General features: G+C 39.7%; 1 protein-coding gene and 1 pseudogene across 3 annotated transcripts in view; one reads left to right on the top strand and one right to left on the bottom strand.

Moving 5' to 3' along the window:
- The window catches only part of ATP6V1H (ATPase H+ transporting V1 subunit H), a 127,557-nt gene that overhangs the window by 37,972 nt on the left and 68,101 nt on the right, over positions 1-21,484 (bottom strand). For both annotated transcript variants that reach the window (XM_053558756.1, XM_053558757.1), the window contains 3 exons: positions 15,542-15,720; positions 12,733-12,858; positions 3,017-3,118 (listed from right to left, as the gene is read on the bottom strand). In XM_053558756.1, coding sequence (XP_053414731.1) covers positions 3,017-3,118; positions 12,733-12,858; positions 15,542-15,720 — 407 coding nt within the window. The remainder of the gene's footprint in view (positions 1-3,016; positions 3,119-12,732; positions 12,859-15,541; positions 15,721-21,484) is intronic.
- LOC128563464 (importin subunit alpha-1-like) lies at positions 18,764-20,675 on the top strand (annotated as a pseudogene). The gene has a single exon (XR_008373791.1). The product of XR_008373791.1 is annotated as an importin subunit alpha-1-like (transcript).

Consider the following 21,484-nt stretch of genomic DNA (forward strand, 5'->3'; position numbering starts at 1 on the left):
ATTCTTCTTAGCAAAGTATCTCAGGAATGGAAGAAAAAGTGTCCTATGTACTCAGCCCTACTATGAAGCTAAATTATAGCTTTCACATGAAGGCTATAACCCAACTATAGCACAAGACTATGAGGAAAGGGCCAAGGGAAGGGAAAGGAGGGGGGAGTTTAGGGTGAAGGGAGGGTAATGGATCGGGCCACACCTACGGTGCATCTTAGAATGGGTACAGGCGAAACTTACTAAAGGCAGAATACAAATGTCTACATACAATAACTAAGAAAATACCATGAAGGCTACGTGGAACAGTTTGATGAGAATATTTCAGATTGTATATGAAACCAGCACATTGTACCCCTTGACTGCACTAATGTACACAGCTATGATTTAACAATAAAAGAAAAAAAAGAAAAGGCACCCAATACAGGTTCCCTAGGCCTTTCAGAAAATACGGAGTTGTTTCTACCAGAAAGGGGATATTGTAGACATCAAGGGAATGTTCAAAAAGCCCCCACAAATCTTATTACAGCAAAACTGAAATATCTCCAATGTTACCCAGCAAGCTGATAGCATCGTTATAAACAAACAAGTTAAAGGCAAGATTCTTGCCAAGAGGATTAATGGGTGTGTTAAGCATATTAAGCACTCTAAGAGCCGAGACAGCTTCCTGAGATGTGTGAAGAAAAATGATCGGAGAAAAAAGGAAGCCAAAGAGAAAGCTGCCTGGCTGGGTTAAGCCGAAGTGCCAGCCTGCTCCACCTGTGAGAACCAATGGAAAGGAGCTGAGGTGCTGGAACCTACTCCCTAGGAATTCACGGCATGATAGATGTAAAAAATAGAAGGCTACTATAAAATGTAAAAAAAAATTGCTCTTATAAATAATGCTGCAAGAAATAGTATAGGATCTTTTCATGTTTTCTTTTAAATTTAGAATGAAACATGAAAATACTATTTTTTGTTAACAGGTTGAGCATCCCAAACACAAAATTCCCAAGTCCTCCAAAATCTGAAATTTTTCAGCACTGACATGACACTAAAAAGAAATGCATATTGCAACATTTCAGATTTTAGAGTTTTACATGAGAGATGCTCAACCAGGAATGTAAATATTCCAAAATCTGGAAAAAATTCAAAATTCAAACTACTGCCAGTCCCAAGCATTTCAACTAAGGGATACTCAACCTGTTTTATTTTTCCCCAAAAGAGTTTTTCCCCCTCAATGTAATCACTTTCCACCTGTTTTTGAAGCTTCTTGTAAAGTACAAACATACATATGCTCTCTCACACACCTGTGTCTGTGCCATCTGCTTCCTGCAGGGCACCTAGTACAGTGAGGGTCGATGCAAGACCAGAGACAAGGCCTTGCACCTTTGGATCAATGTCCTGCAGCTCAAACACTGAGTGATTCAGGGGCTACACTAATGTTCCATTTTCCCTGGCACGTGCTCCAACATTCTGAATCGTTTCCCATCTTGCCCAGGAGCTCCCTGCAGGGCCAATTCACAGTGTTCAGGTATCTACAGGGTGAGAAGTCTGAGGAACTGCAGAACACTCCTGTCTGTAGCTACAACCGTGGCTCCGCCAATTTTTCCTCACATTCTAAAAAGTCATGTGTTTATTCACGGTGACACTGTTATTTGACACATACATTAGTAATAACAGCAACAGTTTTCCTGGTTGGTGATGCTCTGTGTGTTTGGTCATGTACCTGTGCCAAGGAGGTACTGCTACCCTGACTCAGGGCAAGAAGACACAAAGCTCTACATTTGGAGATTTTCCTGGACTCTGCCCTAGGTTTCTCTTCCTTTATCTGATTCTAATTCATAGTCTCCTTTGCCTGTAACAAACTGTGAGTTAAAAATGATAATAATAGCGATTGCACTAATGTACACAGCTATGATTTAACAATAAAAAAAGATAATAACAATAAAAGCAGCTAATAATTATTAAGTATTTACTATGCACTTATCAGCACTATTCTAAACAGTGTACTTGTATTAACTCATTTAATACTCACATCAACCCCATGGGAAAGAAATATTATCATCACTCTAATTTTATAGATTAGGAAACCAGTTAGCAAAAGGAAAAGCACTACACGTTCCTGCTTTTCTAAACAACAACAAAAAAAAAGACCTGTTGTCCCATTTCATGTTCTCTCCCTTGATATAATATTGATACCTTGATTTCCTGATTTTCCAAAATAAACTTGACCATCTTTTGTTCATAATGTACCTAAGTAAATTTACATTGTATATCTTCTCTTCGGGAAAGCCACACCCGTCTCCACCCACACCTCAATACTCTGAAATACATAATCCAATTACTGTGCATCTGCTGTAACTTTTCCTTACAGATGTTATATTTCCTTTCATATTCTGAATCTACTAAGGTCAATAACAATGTCTAATTCATTTCTGTAAATTGTACTCACAAAATGGCTATTAAATTAAGTCATACCAGCCAAAGAAAATCTTTAACATAAGAGCTAATATGAGTTAATATTAATAAAGAGCTAATATGATCCTGCTGGGCACTAAACAGCAGTATAATGCAAGGATACTTATATTTTTATACTACTCTTTGTTTTTTTTTTTTTGAGATAGAGTCTCACTCTGTCACCCTTGGTAGAGTGCTGTGCCATCACAGCTCATAGCAACCTCAAACTCAAGGGTTCAAGCAGTCTGATCCTGCCTCCCGAGTAGCTGAGACTACAGGTGCCTACAACAAGGCCCTCCTGTTTTTAGAGATGGGGTCTCACTCTTGCTCAGGCTGGTCTGGAACTCCTGAGCTCAGCAATCCACCTGCTTTGGTCTCCCAGAGTGCTAGGATTATAGGCATGAGCCACTCACCCAACCTTTAAGTACTCATTTTTAAATCGGTTTTACACAATTCCTACTATTGTGGCAATCTTGCCTTCATTTACGGTGTTACTTCCTTGGCTAAACTACTCTGTTTTAAGTAACACTATTAGGATTCTGTGTCAAAGGTTTCAAGAAGCCACGTCAAGTGAATGGATTTCTCTCACCGTTTGCCTCGTGGGTAATGCCGCACATACTCCCCAACATCATGAGCAGCAACCGCTAAGACTTGCGGATCATCCGACACCTCCAGAAGTTTTGTCAAAATTCTGAAATCAACATAATCCAAAAGAGATCAAGTTGTAATTTCTCTGTAGAACACAACAGAATACAAGTATAGCAAATATCTTCCTGAAAATAGGCATTTATAAATATAACCATGTTTTTCTAGGGACTTCACATATAAGTTAGCAGTTTCCAAACCTTTATACATACATAACAGTTTACTTTCTTTTTTCCTTTTCTTGAGACAGAGTTCCTCTATCACCCTGGGTAGAGTGCCCTCGTATCAGCCAAGCTCACAGCAACGTCAAAGTCCTGGACTCAAGTGATCCTCCTTGCTCAGCCTCCCATGTATCTGGCACATGCTACCACGCCTGGCTGATTTTTCTATTTTAAGTAGAGATGGGGTCTCACTTTGCTCAGGCTGGTCTCAAACTTCTCAGCTCAAGTGATCCTCCTGCATCAGCCTCCCAAGTAGCTGGGACTGTAGGAGCCTGCCACAATACGGTCTAATTATTCTATTTTTAGTAGAGATAGGGGTCTCTCTTTGCTCAGGGAGGCCTTGAACTCCTGACCTCAAATGATCCTCCACCCTCGGCATACCAGAGTGCTAGTATTACCGAGGTGAGCCACTGTGCCCAACCCATTACAGGTTACTTTGAGATTCACAACAAATACTATGCATTATTTCCAAACTATGAGAGACTTCCTCCCCTTCTATCTGAAATAAGACAAGCAGAATAGGCTCGGCACACGTAGCTCAGTGCGGAGGACGCCAGCCACATATACCGAGGCTGGCAGGTTCGAGCCTGTACTGGGCCTGCTAAATAACAATGACAACCGCAACCAAAAAATAGCCAGGTGTTGTGGTGGGCATCTGTAATCCCAGCTACTTGGGAGGCTGAGGCAAGAGAATCACTTAAGCCCCAAAGTTTGAGGTTGCTGTGAGTTATTACGCTACGGCACTCTACTGAGGGTGACATAGTGAGACTCTGTCTCAAAAAAAAAAAAAAAAAAGACAAGCAGAATAGGAGTAAAAGTTATTTTAATATAAGACTTACCAGTGGATCATTGCTCATTTAAGTAAACCATTTGTAAAGCACAGGAGCTACTGTCAGTACTGGGGCACATTACTTTCAATGCCGTATAACCAAGATGTTGAACTAAGTGCTAAGCACACACACCTCTGCTCTTTCTTGCCCCAACTCTAACAAAAGCTTGGAACATATACTTTACAAACAGAATGAAATCCATAATGCAAATGAATGTGTCTGAAAGACGGCAGCCTAAATCCACCACGTGGCTCCTTTCTCCTCCTGATACTTTCTTGTAGTGCTGCTGCACCTGATGGCTACTTCTGAGCACAAGAGAAGGCTCCCCTTGGGAAGCTGGGCTTTGACACCAGCACCTGTGACCCTTTGAAGCACTTTTTCCAGGGTGAGTTCATGAACTTAACTGTCAGACCATGTATGATGACAGCTCTGATATCCATTATAAAATAAAAGTTCCAAAATCGCTTTGAAGGGTGGACTAAGAACTGGCAGCAGTCATAGCTTCCCAAGGAGAGTGCCTCGGAAGTGGCTGCAGTGACATGCAGCAAGGAGGCCAGCAGCACTAGCCAGGAAGGGTTTGCAAACTTAACTGTCCAACTTAGTGTGTGTGTGTGTGTGCTGACTATTCAACATTGCAAACATGGTTTATGACCAATGTTTGATTTTTCAAACTTGTAATCCTGGGAATAAAATCAAAACTTCAGATTGAAAGGACAACCTTAATAGCAAAATAACAGAAAAATTATTAACTCATAGTTTTTCAGTAAGGCTAAAGTCAAGCATAGAGCACTCGCTCTCTGCTCCCTCTCTTAGCTGACTGACAGGCTTCTGCATGGTTCTGTTTTCACAACTCCTAAAAGGACCCGAGAGACAGAAAGGAAACATAAATCTTTCTTTTTTAAAATCTTACTTTGACGCTGGGCATGGTGGCTCACGCCTGTAATCCTAGCACTGTGGGAGGCTGAGGCGGTGGACTGTCTGAGCTCAGGATTTTGAGACCAGACTGAGCCAGAGCAAGGCCCTGTCTCCAGTCCCAGCTAACTCAAGAGGCTGAAGCAAGAGGATCTCTTGAGCCCCAAGAGTTTAAGGTTGCTGTGAGCTATGACGTCACAGCACTCTACCCAGGTTGACAAAGTGAGAGAGACTCTGTCTCAACAACAACAACAAAAAAAAAACTTCAATTTTGAGAATCTCTTTTACAGCCTTGAAGAGTTCCTGAACAGACAGGAGAGGGTGTGAGCTGTACACAGGACTCAGTTTCTGCTTCTGCGGCAGAATCAATGACTAGACCACAATCTTCAGTGACTGTCCTCCTCCATGGACAGGCAGGGAGCCAACTCTTGAACTTGACATCCTGCTGTCACTTATGTTAGCTTCTATTATCTGCCTGAGGATGTATCATTCACAGTCCCCTGTTAATTTGGCTACAGTCATAAATCTTCTGCACCCTCTTGACAACTTCTAAATAAAAAGCCAGAGTACCTGATTTTCTCAGGCAGCATACTCTCCCACCTTCACCTCTGTGATGGTCCTTTCTACCCAGGAAAAGTAAAATAAAGTTTTTCTTTTTTTTTTTCCTAATCTTTGGAGAAATCTTTCTCAAAACCTACATCCACTAGCTCAAACCTTAATCCAAGTACACTTCTGCTACCTAATGGGCCATTTAAACACTTACAGAAGGATTTCATTCAATTGTCATTTTGAATGTATGTTTTCTTATTGTACAGAAGCTTTCCCATGCAAGAAAGCTAATGCTATAAAGGTAGCTAAATGGTTAATAGGAAATGTTTTCCTCATGAAACGTTCCTGGAAATATACAGGATGATAGAAGTACTTGCTTCACTGGAAAAGTTGCAAAATAGTTGAGTAAAGTATTACAGATATAACACTATCAGTCAAAGCTAACCAAACTGATTGGGTTGCCTTGATCAAAGGTACTGCAGATTGATGACAATCAGACTCACTTTTAGCGGAAAACACAAGTTGATCCCTTATGAAATAGTCACTGGAAAGCCTAGGCACCTAATAAAAAAACCTCTCCCGCTACTACACTCTGATACAACTAATAGCCGCAAAGCTTTAATACATTATGCCAAAATGTATTTCTGCCACGTAAAGAAAGCTTTTCATGGTTCATACTGACTGAGGACAATCAAACGCATTACAATCTAGAACCTAGACGCTGGATCTTCTGAGAATGATATCAGACTGCCCTTGCCACCCACACTGCAGCAAAACTTCAGGACCCTGAACCTTGGATTCATAACCTCACAACTCGGAAGGCCCTCTAGACTCTTGCAGTGGTACTCCCTTTGGAGACCTGATAGTGAAGCTAGCCAGAGAAACTTCTCCCCAGAAGAAGACAGCATCCTGCAATGGACAGCATTTTCCCAAGATCACAGATCATGGCTGCTCTGCTATCAAGATCTCTTCGTTTTTTCCTTGTTTATTCCTTAACAAACAATAGTACCAAAAAGGGGGGTCTCTTGTGTAGACTCATGCAATTTCTCATATATGTATTTATATTTTTAATATTTCAAACTGTGTATATTCTTTTTAAATGCAAACTTTCAAATTATTCTTAATCTTAATTTAACTGAAACATTTCAGTAATTTCAAAAGATTAAATTACTTTGATCACTTTATTATGTGATTTTTAACATTAAGAAATTATTTTAAGGAATTGTAAGCAAATTACATTAACAGAATTTCTTAAAAGCACGACACAATCTTCATTCTTGAGAAGAGATAAATAGCTCAGAGGAGTCTGAGCTCTGTGAAATAGGCACAATTTATCAAGTCCAGAGGGACCTGAAAATGGGCCTGAGGCAATTTGTTTGAAGTCATTGTGCCCCCAACTAGCCACCTTACCCATTATCTTCATGTTTCTGGAACTTAAGATACAAAGAACCAAGTAGAGCCAATAAATACTCTAGGTTATTTTAGTGTAAATTCTTGGTAAACAATTTAGGAGTTGTCTCTTTTCCTTAAAAACCCACTTGTCACTGCTGCTAATTGAGATGTATATTTAGAGCAACCTGAATCTGTATTTTCAAATAGCCATCCTCAAACTCTTGAGCTCAAACTCCATACTTACTCCTATTTTCTGAATCTCACTATCTAAGGTTGACATTCCAAATTCCTCAAACCAAAAATCAGCAAATCACAACTCAAATCCAAACATGGCTGCCATCTGTTTTTGCAAATAAAGTTTTTTCCGAATGGACGCTTTGGATCACAATGGCACAGCTGAGTACTTGTGACAGATTAAATGGCTCACAATGTCTAAAATGTTTCTGGAACATCTAGGCCTTTATAGAAAAAATTTGCCAATTCTTGCCTTAAACCAGTGGTTTATAACCTTCCTAATGCCACGACCCTTTAATATAGTTCCTCATGTTGTGGTGACCCCAGCCATAAAATTATTTTTGTTGCTACTTCATAACTGTAATTTTTGCTACTGTTATGAATCGTAATGTAAATATCTGATATTAGGCGACCCCTGTAAAAGGGTCGTTCAACCCCCAAAGGGGTTGTGACCCACAGGTTGAGAACCGCTGCCTTAAACCACATTCAGTGACTTAAGCCAAGAAGGGTGAGGTCCAGGAGAACAGGTCTTCTCAAGGAGACCACAAGGATACACCTGCAGGGTCCTCTCCACGGTGACTCAGCTCTTGGAAATTTGTAAACTTAACTTCCTGAAACTAGGAAATGTCCAAGTTCTGTGAAATCCTGTAGTTCTGTGGGGGAAATAGCATCTCCCGCTTGATTCAAACTGGCCAATGAGAAGAGTACCTGTGGGGTGGAACTTTTTGACTGTCAATAAAAAGGGAAAGACCAAGGCAGTCCAGGACATGGCCATTTGGAATTCTTCTATGCCATAAGCTCCCAGCTGGTGAATAAAGCCCTTCCTCTTATAAACGTGGTATTTGGGTGCTCTTTCTCTCCGTTGGGCCTTATCTTCCTGCAACATTTTTGGTTCCCTGACTGGGAACCGAGATCACCCCTGGAGAGAACATGCATCTGGTAGTTGCCGCCAATTCTCTGGACACCCACGTGGGGGCCCCTGATCAGCCTGGGCGACGTGAACCACTTAGCACACCAGGGAGGCAGTTTGGCCTCCCTGTGTGGACGCCTCGACTGGGCTGAGAAAAGACCCCATCGGCGGGTCTTCAAGGAGTCAGACACCAGGAGGAACTGGCATGCGGGAACAGGTACCTACACAGGGAGACGTCAAAGGCAAGGTATGATCGAAGTGGGGGTCCCACTACAGTTTTAGTGGAAGAGAAGCCTGATCAACTCCTTGGGCATTAGATCGCTGGCAGGTCTTTTGAGAGGTGTGTGAGAGTGTGTGGATGTGGTGTGACTGAGAGAACTCCGAGGGTGGAGTTGGACCTCCCTTCACAGGGCCTGGGGGAGGTAGGTTTGCCTCCTATGGCTAAGTGGCAGCTCGAGTGGAAAATACAAGGATACACATGCACAAGGATACACATGCAGGGTCCTCTCCACGGAAAGCCCTTCCTCTTATAAACATGGTGTTTGGGTGCTCTTTTTCTCCATTGGGCCTTGTCTTCCTGCAACAAAGCCATTCTCCATATGGCTGGCACCCGATGTACAAGTACAAAATACAGTGCACAAATCAGCAGCAGCGGCATCACCTAAGACACCTTTTAGAAATGCTGAATCACAGCTCCTACTCTAGACCTACTGAGTTTGAATCTGCATTTTATCAAGATCTCCATTAACATGTGCAAACCATAATCTGAGACTCAAAGAATGTCAGAACTGGAAGAAAGCACAGAGACTTTCTAGTCAAATTTACAAAACACAGAAATGATTTTCATGATTATAATGTAGGGACACGTCAGAGAAGGAAGGCTGAGGACACGAGCGCAGCCATTCTGACCAGACACCGACCACCCTGAACAAGGAAGTTGAGGCCTGGGACACTTAGTAAGGATGGACTTGCGAAGACTTACTAAGCCAGATCTTACAAACTGTTTGTCCTTACCTTTCTGTGACAGCAATTTACGGTTAACCTTTCCGGCCTGACCTCAAGACAAGGCTGGTTATGTACAGAGTTTTTGAACATTTAAAAAACATTAACATGGCCCCATTAAGGGTCCCCCTCCTGCTCAGGCAAGAACCCCTACTCTGTGCAGAAGCTTTTTAGTTTGATCAGGTCCCAGTAGTGTATTTTTGAAGCTGCTTCAATTGCCTGGGGGGTCCTCCTCATAAAATACTCACCCAGACTGATTTCTTCAAGGATTTTTCCCTGTACTCTCTTCTAGTATTTTTATAGTCTCATGTCTTAAGTTTAAATCTTTAATCCAGTGAGAGTCTATCTTAGTTAATGGTGAAAGGTGTGGGTCCAGGTTCAGTCTTCTACAGGTTGCCAGCCAGTTCACCCAGCACCGTTTGTTAAATAGGGAATCTTTTCCCCACTGAATGTTTTTAATTGGCTTGCCAAAGATCAGATAACGGTAAGTAGCTGGGTTCATCTCTTGGTTCTCTATTCTGTTCCAGACATCTACTTCTCTGTTTTTCTGCCAATACCATGCTGTTTTGATCACTATTGATTTATAGTACAGTCTGAGGTCTGGTAGCGTAATTTCTCCTGCTTTGTTTTTATTTCTGAGTAATGTCTTGGCTAGTCAAGGTTTTTTCTGATTCCATGTAAAACGAAGTATTATTTTTTCAACATCTTTAAAGTATGACAGTGGAGCTTTAATAGGGATTGCATTAAAATTGTATATTGCTTTGGGTAGTATGGACATTTTAATAATGTTGATTCTTCCCAGCCATGAGCATGGTATGTTTTTCCATTTGTTAACATTTTCAGCTATCTCTTTTCATAGAGTTTCATAGTTCTCTTTATAGAGATCTTTCACGTCCTTTGTTAGATAAACTCCCAAATATTTCATCTTCTTTGGCACTACTGTGAATGGAATAGAGTCCTTAACTGTTTTTTCAGCTTGACTATTGTTGGTATATATAAAGGCTACTGATTTATGAGTGTTGATTTTGTAACCTGAGACACTGCTGTATTCCTTGATCACTTCTAAGAATTTTGTAGTAGAATCCCTAGTGTTTTCCAGATATACAAGAACACAGTAAGTAAAGCAAGCAAACAGCCCTCAAAATGGGAGAAGATATTTGTAGGTTATGTCTCTGACAAAGGTTTAATAACCAGAATCCACAGAGAACTCAAACGTATAAGCAAGAAAACAAGTGATCCCATTGCAGGCTGGGCAAGGGACTTGAAGAGAAACTTCTCTGAAGAAGACAGGCGCACGTCCTACACACATATGAAAAAATGCTCATCATCCTTAATCGTCAGAGAAATGCAAATCAAAACTACTTTGAGCTATCATCTAACTCCAGTAAGATTAGCCCATATCACAAAATCCCAAGACCAGAGACGTTGGCGTGGATGTGGAGAAAAGGGAACACTTCTACACTGCTGGTGGGAATGCAAATTAATACATTCCTTTTGGAAAGATGTTTGGAGAACACTTAGAGATCTAAAAATAGATCTGCCATTCAATTCTACAATTTCTCTACTAGGTATATACCCAGAAGACCAAAAATCACATCATAACATTTGTACCAGAATGTTTATTGCAGCCCAATTCATAAATGCTAAGTCATGGAAAAAGCCCAAGTGCCCATCAATCCATGATAATAAATTGTGGTATATGTACACCATGGAATGTTATGCAGCCTTAAAGAAAGACGGAGACTTTACCTCTTTCATGTTTACATGGATGGAGCTGGAACATATTCTTCTTAGTAAAGTATCTCAAGAATGGAAGAAAAAGTATCCAATGTACTCAGCCCTACTATGAAACTAATTTATGGCTTTCATATGAAAGCTATAACCCAGTTATAACCTAAGAATAGGGGGAAGGGGGGAAGTGAGGGGAAGGAGGGGGGAGGATGGGCAGAGGGAGGGTGATTGGTGGGATTACACCTGCAGTGCATCTTACAAGGGTACATGTGAAACTTAGTAAATGTAGAATATAAATGTCTTAACACAATAACTAAGAAAATGCCAGGAAGGGTATGTTAACCAGTGTGATGAAAATATGTCAAACGGTCTATAAAACCAGTGTATGGTGCCCCATGATCGCATTAATGTACACAGCTATGCTGTATAATAAAATTAAATTAAATTAAAAAAAAAGAAAATACAAATAGACATCACATAATACCATTATATGCCCACTAAGATAACTAGAATCAAAAGGTCAGATAATCACAGGTGTTGGTAAAGAGCTAGAGAAATCAGATCCTACATATACTGTAGATGAGAATATAAAATTGTACAGCAGGATCAAATGGAACACAGTCTGGCAGTCCCACAAATGTAAACACAGAGTTACTTATACGTCTCAGCAATTTTATCTACCCAAGCAACAGGAATGAAAACATATGTCCAGACAATAACTTGTACCGCATGTATTGGCAACAATATTTATAATAACAAAAAGGCAGAAACAACCCAAATGTCTACTAACTAATGAATGAATAAATATGGCCTTATCCACACAATGGACTATTATATAAAAAGGAACAACGTACTGACAAATGCCACAACAGGGATGAACCTTAAAACATATTATAGTAAGTGAAAGAAGCTAGTTACAAAAATAGGAATATTTTATGATTCCATTTATAGGGAGTTTAATAGGCAAATCCAGAGATTAGCGGTTGTTTTGGGGCTAAGCAGATGGGTGGATAGAGAAGTAACGGCTAAAAGATACGGGGTTTCTTTTTTAAAAGGTGAAAATGAGCTAAAATTGACTTCTTGATGATTGCACTTACCTGGGAACACACTAAAAACTAGTGAATTATACACATTAGGTAAATCATGTATGTGATATGTGAATTATATCTCACTAAATTATATCTCACTAAATCATGTATGTGATATGTAAACTCTATCTCATGTTTAGTTATCTTATTATAATGGTAAACCACCAGAGCACTGGAGTTTCCAATAAATCATGATGGTTCAATTAGATAGCCATGTAAGGAAAAAATAAATCTTATTGCCTACTTTTTATCTTACCCATAAATCAAGATGGCCTGGAGATCTAAATTTAACCTCTTAAGCTTTTAAGAGGTTAAAAGCTCCTAGAAGGTATTATAGAAAGACATCTTTATGACCTCATATAGGCAAACACTTCTTAACCAGGACACAGGAAAGCACTAACCAGAAAGGAAAATAAGTTAAGCCATATTAAAATTTAGATCTTCTCTTCACCAAGACACCATTGAAGAGTAAAATGGTATAGAACAGAGTGGTACAAAATAATTGCAATGAATTTATATTTGTGACAAAGAACTCATGTTTACAATATATATAGAATTCATATAAAATGAAAAAAAAAAAAAATGAAGACTTGACTAGGCACTTTTGCCAAGAAAAGAAGATGTCTAAATGGCCAAAAGGATATGAAAAGGCATTCAGTCATCTCAGTCAGCAAGGAAATATAAATTAAAACCACAGACTATCTAACACTTAAATAGTGACAAAAACAAATGTTGGTAAGGTTATGCAAGGAGAGGTATTAAGAGTGTAAAGTGGAAAAAAAAAAACTTACTTCAAGAGCTCATAATTCTTCTCATTTAATCTCACAGCATTCTCTCTCCAAAATTTCTCAGATTTATGCACAGGACTCCATTCCAACCTTCCAGATTTAAGTTCTGAACTGTATTCATCAAATGAGCTACAAAATTTTAAAGAATTCAAAGTTTATTAAAATTGGGGAGTTACTCCAAAATTAAGCAAAATTAACATCTTCACGGATGATTTAATTATAAAGACTGACCATCTTTTGTACATTAACAAACTACCACTAAGCAAAGTTTAAATAATCTTTAATAACAAATGTGAAATTTTATTCCATGTACTAAGGTCCAACATGCCTGTCAAATTTGAATGCTAAGCATGACATTTAAAATCAACACATTTTCAAAATCCATATCCCAATGGGTCTAAATAAAAGACCTGATAATCAGAATTTCTACCAGGACACTTGAAATTCTGTATTTGCCAGACCACTAAATATACTAATGTAAATTTATATAAAAGCATAGTACTTTAACATAATAGTGTACTCTATTAGTGTAGGTATCATAAACCACATTAACACATCACAAAAACAAGTATCAGCACAATATTTTACAATGTGATTACCAACAGGGTAGAGGTAAGTTATTAACTGAATTAACCTATTACACATTAATCAAAAACAAAAACTTGTACATATAACAAATTGCAATTCACTTTACTTCAAAAACCATTCACTATGTAAAGAATAACTTGATTATTCAAAGCTTTATAATACAAAAATCACTAATGTGGTAAGCTAGCAGACAAACACAGTGTTAGCACATATTCAGACTTAACAAGTAAAAATTAAAGAGATGTGGCCATTCAGATATTGGCTGGTAATGGAGTGTAACCAGGTTACACGTGCATCACTACAAAAGTTTTGAGAGAATCTTATGGTCCATTATTTTGCTTTCAAGAAACACAGTCCACAGCATCCTTTCTGATTCACCTGTGCAAGTTTCACTTTGCTCAGCTTATCAGTGTTGCTGGGAGGGCTTCGTTTGTTTCTCTCCATGAGGATTTTATGTTTTTTGATTTTAATGACCAACCCATGTACTGAGTAAATTGATAAGAGTGTCTTGTTTGAATAAAGTAGTAATTTACTTTAACATAGGGCCAGCCACTGTAAGAGTAAACTAGTATTTTTAACATTCGTATCCTATACCTGTAACAGCAAAAACAGGGACAAGCCTCTTTCAGGTATCTCTATCACCCATTTGCTCTATGTAAATAAATTCAGTTAAGCAATAATAACTGGCTCACATGGATTAAATCATTTAGAAAGCTAACTATCACTAATCTTACCTTTTAATAGGCCTTACAAAATTATTACAAAAGAAATGATCATAAATTGTTAAACATAATTATAATAGAATTTGTTTGTAAATACTACTGTTGGCCTGCCTATTATATTACAGTCAAATTATCCATATTTGAAATTATAGAATGACAAAAATCATTTGCTTCCCTCCACAAAAATCCAGTACAAACCTATGATACAAATAACACCTGCCATCTCTGGGAAATGTCTTGGGCCTTGGGATGATGGCTGCACTGAATTATCTGGTAAATTTCTGAAGCACATACTATACTACAGGCATTTGCTGGGCAGTAGAACCTTACAATAAGCTCACAAAATTCTGCAATGTGAGCATTTGTATCACTGTTTTACCAAAAGGGCTTTAAAAAGTCAAGCAGCTTCTATAAGGCCACACATGGAGAAAGCAGCAAAGAATTCAAACCCAAGTCAGCTTTGTCCCGAACTCTAATTTACCTATACAGTAGGCTCTATTTCCCGAGAATGGTTTGAAAACAAAGAATACGTGTTAATAGGAAAGATCATCAAGATATTATGAAACAGGAAAAGAACAGGATCCACAAGAATCTGTAAGTCCTATTTATTTTGTTGGGAGGGGAGATATAGGCAGAGAGGGGCTAGAAGGCGTTTTGGAAACAAACACAAGAAACCAGAGGTGGAGCAGGACTAGGCTGGGACTATAGAGAGAGTAGTATGGAGCCCCTTCAATACTGTGTAAGAAGTTTCTTTATTATATGTATATTATTTGCATCATTTTTATATAAAAAAATAAAATTTCATATAATAGTTTTTTCATATAAAAAATAAAACTTTCATATAAAAATAAAATCCACCTGGATGTGGTAGCTCACACCTGTAATTCCAGCACTTTGGGAAGCTAAGGTGGAAGGGTCACCTAAGGCCAGAAACATCTAAATCAGCCTGGGGAATATAGCAAGACCCTATCACTACAAAAAAATAAGAAAAATTAGCCAAGCATGATGTTGCATATCTGTAATCCCAGCTACTTGGGAGGCTGAGAGGCCTCTAGGAGGATCCTTTAAATTCGGGAGTTTGTTGTTATACAGAGCAAATGGGTAACTCAAGCCTGGGTAACAGAGCAAATAAACAAAATAAAATATGCCAATAGGACCTTCAGAAAGCTGGAAAAAAATTCTTGCTTCTCCCACAAATTAACAAACTATCACTGTTGCTTAAAGGACTCTGAGAGAAGACTTCCAGAGAGTTCCTCAGGGAGGAAAGCCAGTCAGCTTTCAGACTGCAGAAAACAGTGGGAATCTCCCTGAGTGAGGAGGGATAGGACACAGCTGTCATCAACTGTTGCCATGTTAAGAATGATGTCTTAAAAGAATACATGCTTTAGTGAAATCTCTTGATTTTTATAGTTGGCAACAAATATAGGTTTTCTTAAACTGTTACACAAGTCAAAACAAAGCTGAACAGATCCAGTATTTGAAAATTTAAAAGAAAAACACACCTAAGGTCCTGGACACTCTCACCAAGTTTTTCCAAAAGAAATTTGATGTCTTCACTGATATCTTCATCATCATACTTCTGCTGTTCCAAGTTCTCCAACTGCTTCAGAACTTTGCACTGAATCATAGCTAGAGCATATTCTTGGCGAGTTTCTCTTTCAGTTGATTTTTCTAAAAAGTTCTGAGTTAGACAAAATGATTATCAGAAACTGTATAGTTTGTCCTGTGATGCTCTCAGACCTCTGAACATTCTTTTATACCCTCACTCCTCTTCCTACCCCCAGATTTAACTACCACCTTCAAGTGGGTGATTCCACCTCAAATCCTTACTTTGTTCCTGAGAGTCTGCACCGTATCAGAGGCCTACTTCTGATTACTTCTGTACTTCCTGGCTTTCTAAATATCTTTAGTTATCAACCCAGATGAGCCTTACAAGACTGAACTCATTTACAATTAAATCCATCACAATCCTTTCTCATGGCCTGCCTGCTGAGCACACCACAGTGAAAGCTCCCTTTTCTGCCCACCAAGAATACTTAAGATACTAAAAAAGAATGTTTCTTCAAGTGTCTCTCTAGTTTTCAGTCACCTTTTTTCTCCTCTCTAATTAACCAGTAAGTGCACAAGTGACAACAATTTAAAAAAACTCTCTTGTCTGAATAATTATCAGAAAAGTTTTGACATTAAGGCAAATTCTTTAGCTTTCTTCTGTGACTTTCTATTTTTAAGATACTTAGGAAAATAGCAAAAGAACCTGCAAGTGTATAAACTGTTCATTGAATTAACCAATATTTCTGAGTAAGGAACAGGCTAAGCCCTAGAAGCAAGAAGAAACAAGACAGAATCCAGCTCTCAAGAAAGCTACTTTCACCAAGCTGGTAAAGAGCTGTCAAATGCCTAAGCAATTAAACAAACAAACAAATAAATAAATCATGCAATCCAAAGTGAAAATCAATCATGCAATAACAACTCTAAATCAACTGCCAAAATTTGAAACTACTTCTTTTTCTTTTTACAAGCAAGTTACATCCTTAATAATTAGGATAATGAAATGAGAAAAGCGAATTAGTGCAGCAGGTAGAAGTTAGTGAGATCAATGCCCACGATTCTTCTTCCCTTTGTTTCCCCCAGATTTTACTTTCATAATAGTTTCTCTTAGTTTATTTATAAGTGCCTTGACAGTAGTTTCCCCCTTAGTCTATTTATATTGCCAGTGCTTAGCTCAATATCTGGCTCACAGTCAATACTCAATAAAATATTTGTGAAGCTAATATTCCTCTTCAGTGCTTACTTACATCTATAAATATCACAAACTACTCGAAATCCTTTTTTATTGAAAACAGGTAAAGAGTAGCAATAGCATAACTAAATTAACTTGCTATAAGAACTACTTCAAAACAAAAATGTGAACTCCCACCCAAGTATGAGGGAACAAGAAACTGCTGGACAAACACCTCTCTTGCAGAAAATATAAAACCTGGACAGACTGACAAAGCGCTACCTAAAAAAAAACAGTGAACAGAAGCAGACGGATCTGACATGAAGCTCACGCTCACGTAGGGTAGAGAAGTCAGGGAACAATACAAGTAAGTTCCTGTCACTGCAGTTTTTATCCTGAAGTTAAGTATGGTCAGTGCATTGGGCACGTGGCAGTCAGAGAACCCACAGAGAAGCTCAAAAGTAGCCCTTTGCCCTGGAGGACCAAAAAGTAAAGCTGAAAAATCACAAACACTGAGGGAGATGAAGAGAACCAAAAAGAAGACAAGCAAAGCTTAAAAATGGACCCAAATTCTGTCTAATCACTTCTCTGACCAACCTGACACATGTATGTACAGACAAACTCCAAGCAGCTCTGCTAATCATAACCAGAGCTGCTGCCCAGAAACAAACTCTGCAGTTCAAAGTCAAAGAAAACTATGAGCTAAAACAAAGGAAGCAATACTAACTGGAGAACAATACCAGAAGGCAGAATCTCCACAATGAAGTATTCATAATGTTCAGGATATAATCTACAATTACCCTAAATACAAAAAACCATGACAAAATAGAATACAATCTCAGAAGAAAAAGAATCAACCAGATATTGGAACTATTCAACAAGGATTTTAAAACAACTACTACAACAATCCTCAGTAAAATAAAATATGCTTTCAGTGGATGAAAATCTCAGAGGGAAAAAACAAATTATTAAAAGGAATCAAATGGAAATCCAAGAAGTGAAAAAACTTAGTGGTTGAATGGACAGTGACATAAACTGTCCTCCCTCAATTTTATTTGTTGAAATCCGAACCCATAGTGTAATAGTATCAGGGCCTGTGGGAAGTGATCAAGTCAAGGGGGCAGAGCCCTCGTTAATGGAATCAGTGTCCTTCTAAAAGAGGACCTGGAGAGGACCTGCCTCTCTTCTGCCATGTGAGGGCAAAGCAAGAAGACTGCCCTCACCAGCCCCTGAATATATTGGCCCTTTGACCCAAAACTTTCCAGCTTCTAGAACTGTGAAAAACAAATTTCTGTTGTTCATAAGCTATCAGTCTGCAATAGTTTGCTAAAGCAGACCAAATGGAATACAGCAGAAGCAAGACGCAGCAATTACCCTACACTTATTGGCAAGAAATCTGTATGTCAGAGGGTGGGAAATAAATCTCACTAGAATTCTGGGGTCTTCTACATCAGTAGAAGGGTTTCTAAGGGTCTAGTGGTGTTCAGCATATCAAGATGTCCCTGCTAAGGTCAAGGATAAGCTGGTACACCACACTAGGTGCGGGCTTATTTGGATTATGGTAGCAACATACTCATTTGGGTGTATTACTCCAGCCCATTTACCAAGTGATCCCAAAAGCTCTTAGTTTTGAGTGAGACCTGGAAGAACAGAAGGTTCTGCCAGAGGTCCAGGCTGCTGGTCAGCTGCTCTGCCACATGAGTGAATGGTGCTTGAAGTGTCAGTGACAGAGATGCTGTTTGGAGCCTTGTGCAGATCCCTGTGGGTGAGTCACAGCAGAGGCCTTTAGAGTTTTACAGTGAGGCCCTGCCATTATAAGCAGATGATTACTTTCCTTTTGAGACACAGCTTTCGGCTTGCTACTGGGCCTTCGTAGAGACACATCAGCCACCATGGGCCACCAAGCTACCAGGCCTGCTTTACAGATGGTATCAAGATATGCAGACACCGTGTTCTGCCTGAGCTGCAGTGGACGTTTCCAGGGCAGCCAACCCAGATCTTCTGAGTCCTGCACCACCTCCTGTGGAAGCTTGAGCTAGCTGTGCAGCTATCTCCCTTTGTCTCATAACCATGTCCACCAATGAGAATGCTAATTCACCAGCTGCCCGACTTAACAGGTTCAAGAACAAGGGAAAAGACAGTACAGAAATGAGGCGACGCTGAATAGAAGTTAATGTGGAATTGAGGAAAGCTAAGAAAGATGACCAGATGCTGAAAAGGAGAAATGTAAGCTCTTTTCCTGATGATGCTACTTCTCCACTGCAGGAAAACCGAAACAACTAGGGTACTGTAAATTGGTCTGTGGATGACATTGTCAAAGGTATAAACAGCACCAATATGGAAAACCAGCTCCAAGCTACTCAGGCTGCCAGGAAACTACTTTCTACAGAAAAACAGCCTCCCATCGACAATATAATCCGAGCTGGTTTGATCCCAAAATTTGTGCCCTTCTAGGGTAGAACTGATTGTAGTCCCATTCAGTTTGTATCTGCTTGGGCACTAACTAACATGCTTCTGGGACATCAGAACAGACTAAGGCTGTGGTAGATGGAGGTGCTATTCCAGCATTCATTTCTCTGTTGGCATCTCCCCATGCTCATATCAGTGAACAAGCTGTGTGGGCTCTAGGAAACATTGCAGGTGATGGTTCAGTTTTCCGAGACTTGGTTACTAAGTACGGTGCAGTTGACCCACTGTTGGCTCTTCTAGCTATTCCTGATATGTCATCTTTATCATGTGGTTACTTACGTAATCTTACCTGGACACTTTCAAACCTTTGTCGCAACAAGAATCCTGCACCCCCATTAGATGCTGTGGAACAGATTCTTCCTACTTTAGTGCGTCTCCTGCATCATGATGATCCAGAGGTATTAGCAGATACTTGCTGGGCTATTTCTTACCTTACTGATGGTCCAAACGAACGGATTGAAATGGTTGTGAAAACAGGAGTTGTGCCCCAACTTGTGAAGCTTTTGGGAGCTACTGAATTGCCAATTGTGACTCCTGCACTAAGAGCCATAGGGAATACTGTCACTGGGACAGATGAACAGACTCAGGTTATAATTGATGCAGGAGCACTTACTGTCTTTCCCAGCCTGCTGACCAACCCCAAAACTAACATCCAAAAGGAAGCTACATGGACAATGTCAAACATCACAGCTGGCCGTCAGGACCAGATACAGCAAGTTGTGAATCATGGACTAGTCCCATTACTTGTTGGGGTTCTCTCTAAGGCAGACTTTAAGACACAGAAGGAAGCTGTATGGGCTGTGGCCAACTATACACGTGGTGGAACAGTTGAACAGATTGTATACCTTGTTCATTGTGGCATAATAGAACCATTGATGAACCTCTTAACTGCAAAAGATACCAAAATTATTCTGGTTATTCTGGATGCCATTTCAAATATCTTTCAGGCTGCTGAAAAACTAGGTGAAACTGAGAAACTTAGTATAATGATTGAAGAATGTGGAGGTTTGGACAAAATTGAAGCTCTACAAAACCATGAAAATGAGTCTGTGTACAAGGCTTCATTAAACTTGATTGAGAAGTATTTCTCTGTAGAGGAAGAGGAGGATCAAAATGTAGTACCAGAAACTACCTCTGAAGGCTATACTTTCCAAGTTCAGGATGGGACTCCTGGGACTTTTAACTTTTAGATTGTATAGCTGAGGCACAAAGTTGTCGTGTACTGCATTTGGTATAAGTTTGTCTTAACTATTTCTCTACTACGAACTCTTTTTAAACGTGGTTTGTTATTGTAGCACTTTTTACAACAAAACTATACTTGAACAGTTCCAAACTGTACATACATACTGTCTGGAGCCTATCCTCTGAAAGGGTTTCTTATTTCTATGTGGAATTTCATATCTTGCAGTGTCCTGTAAATAAAGATTAAAGTCTACCCTTTTCTTTACTTAAAAAAAAAAAAAAAAAAAAAAAGATATGCAGGCACCACTTGAAAGTGGACAGCTGCAGCAGACCCCTGTCTGGGATGTCCCCAGGGGACAGTAGTGAGGGGAAGTCCTCCCATCAGGTAGAACCATGAGAACTGTATCTAGTTGTTCTTTTTCTTGGAGAAAAATAGCTGGATGTGTGAGTATATATGATTCATGACCCAGTGGTCTGGCTGGATGGGCAGGAACATCCCTTTTCATCAGTTCTGTCAAACCAATCACTAAGCCTTATCTATCCTTCCTTAAAAACATGTTCTCATTTCATTGTTCCGTCTTATTACAAAGAATGAAAAGGAGCCTTCCAAGCAAGATGGTGGCCGAGTGATAGCTTCTGTGTAACGGGCACAGTGAGATTGGGGAGAGAAGACTCCAGGCATCTCTGGCTGGTAGGTTCTGCCCAAAAACTTTCCTTTGGTAAAAAAGGAAGTCAGCGAGAGACTTCTGGACCCCACGAGAAGGACAAAAGCGGTGGAAAAGTGACAAGTAATAGGTACGTTTGCTCAGGTCAGAGGCTGCCAGCAGCTGTAACCATAGCAACAGCAAGACTGCAAGCAGGAAAAGCCTTATCTGTGGGCTGTTTTGGTTTTTTTGGACTTGGGCACTCGATTGAACTGCCTTGGGAGATCTTGGGCAGGTGTGCGGACGACTTTGGGCATTGTCTGGGGCGCCGGACTGAGCCAGTGACCCAGAAAGGAGCTAATATTCAGTTGTGGGCTGCCCGCACAGCCACTGTGAGGGAGCTACTCCTGCGAGTTGCAGTGCTGGGATCG

The sequence above is a fragment of the Nycticebus coucang genome, chromosome 13 (assembly GCF_027406575.1).
Source record: "Nycticebus coucang isolate mNycCou1 chromosome 13, mNycCou1.pri, whole genome shotgun sequence".
NCBI lineage: Eukaryota > Metazoa > Chordata > Mammalia > Primates > Lorisidae > Nycticebus > Nycticebus coucang.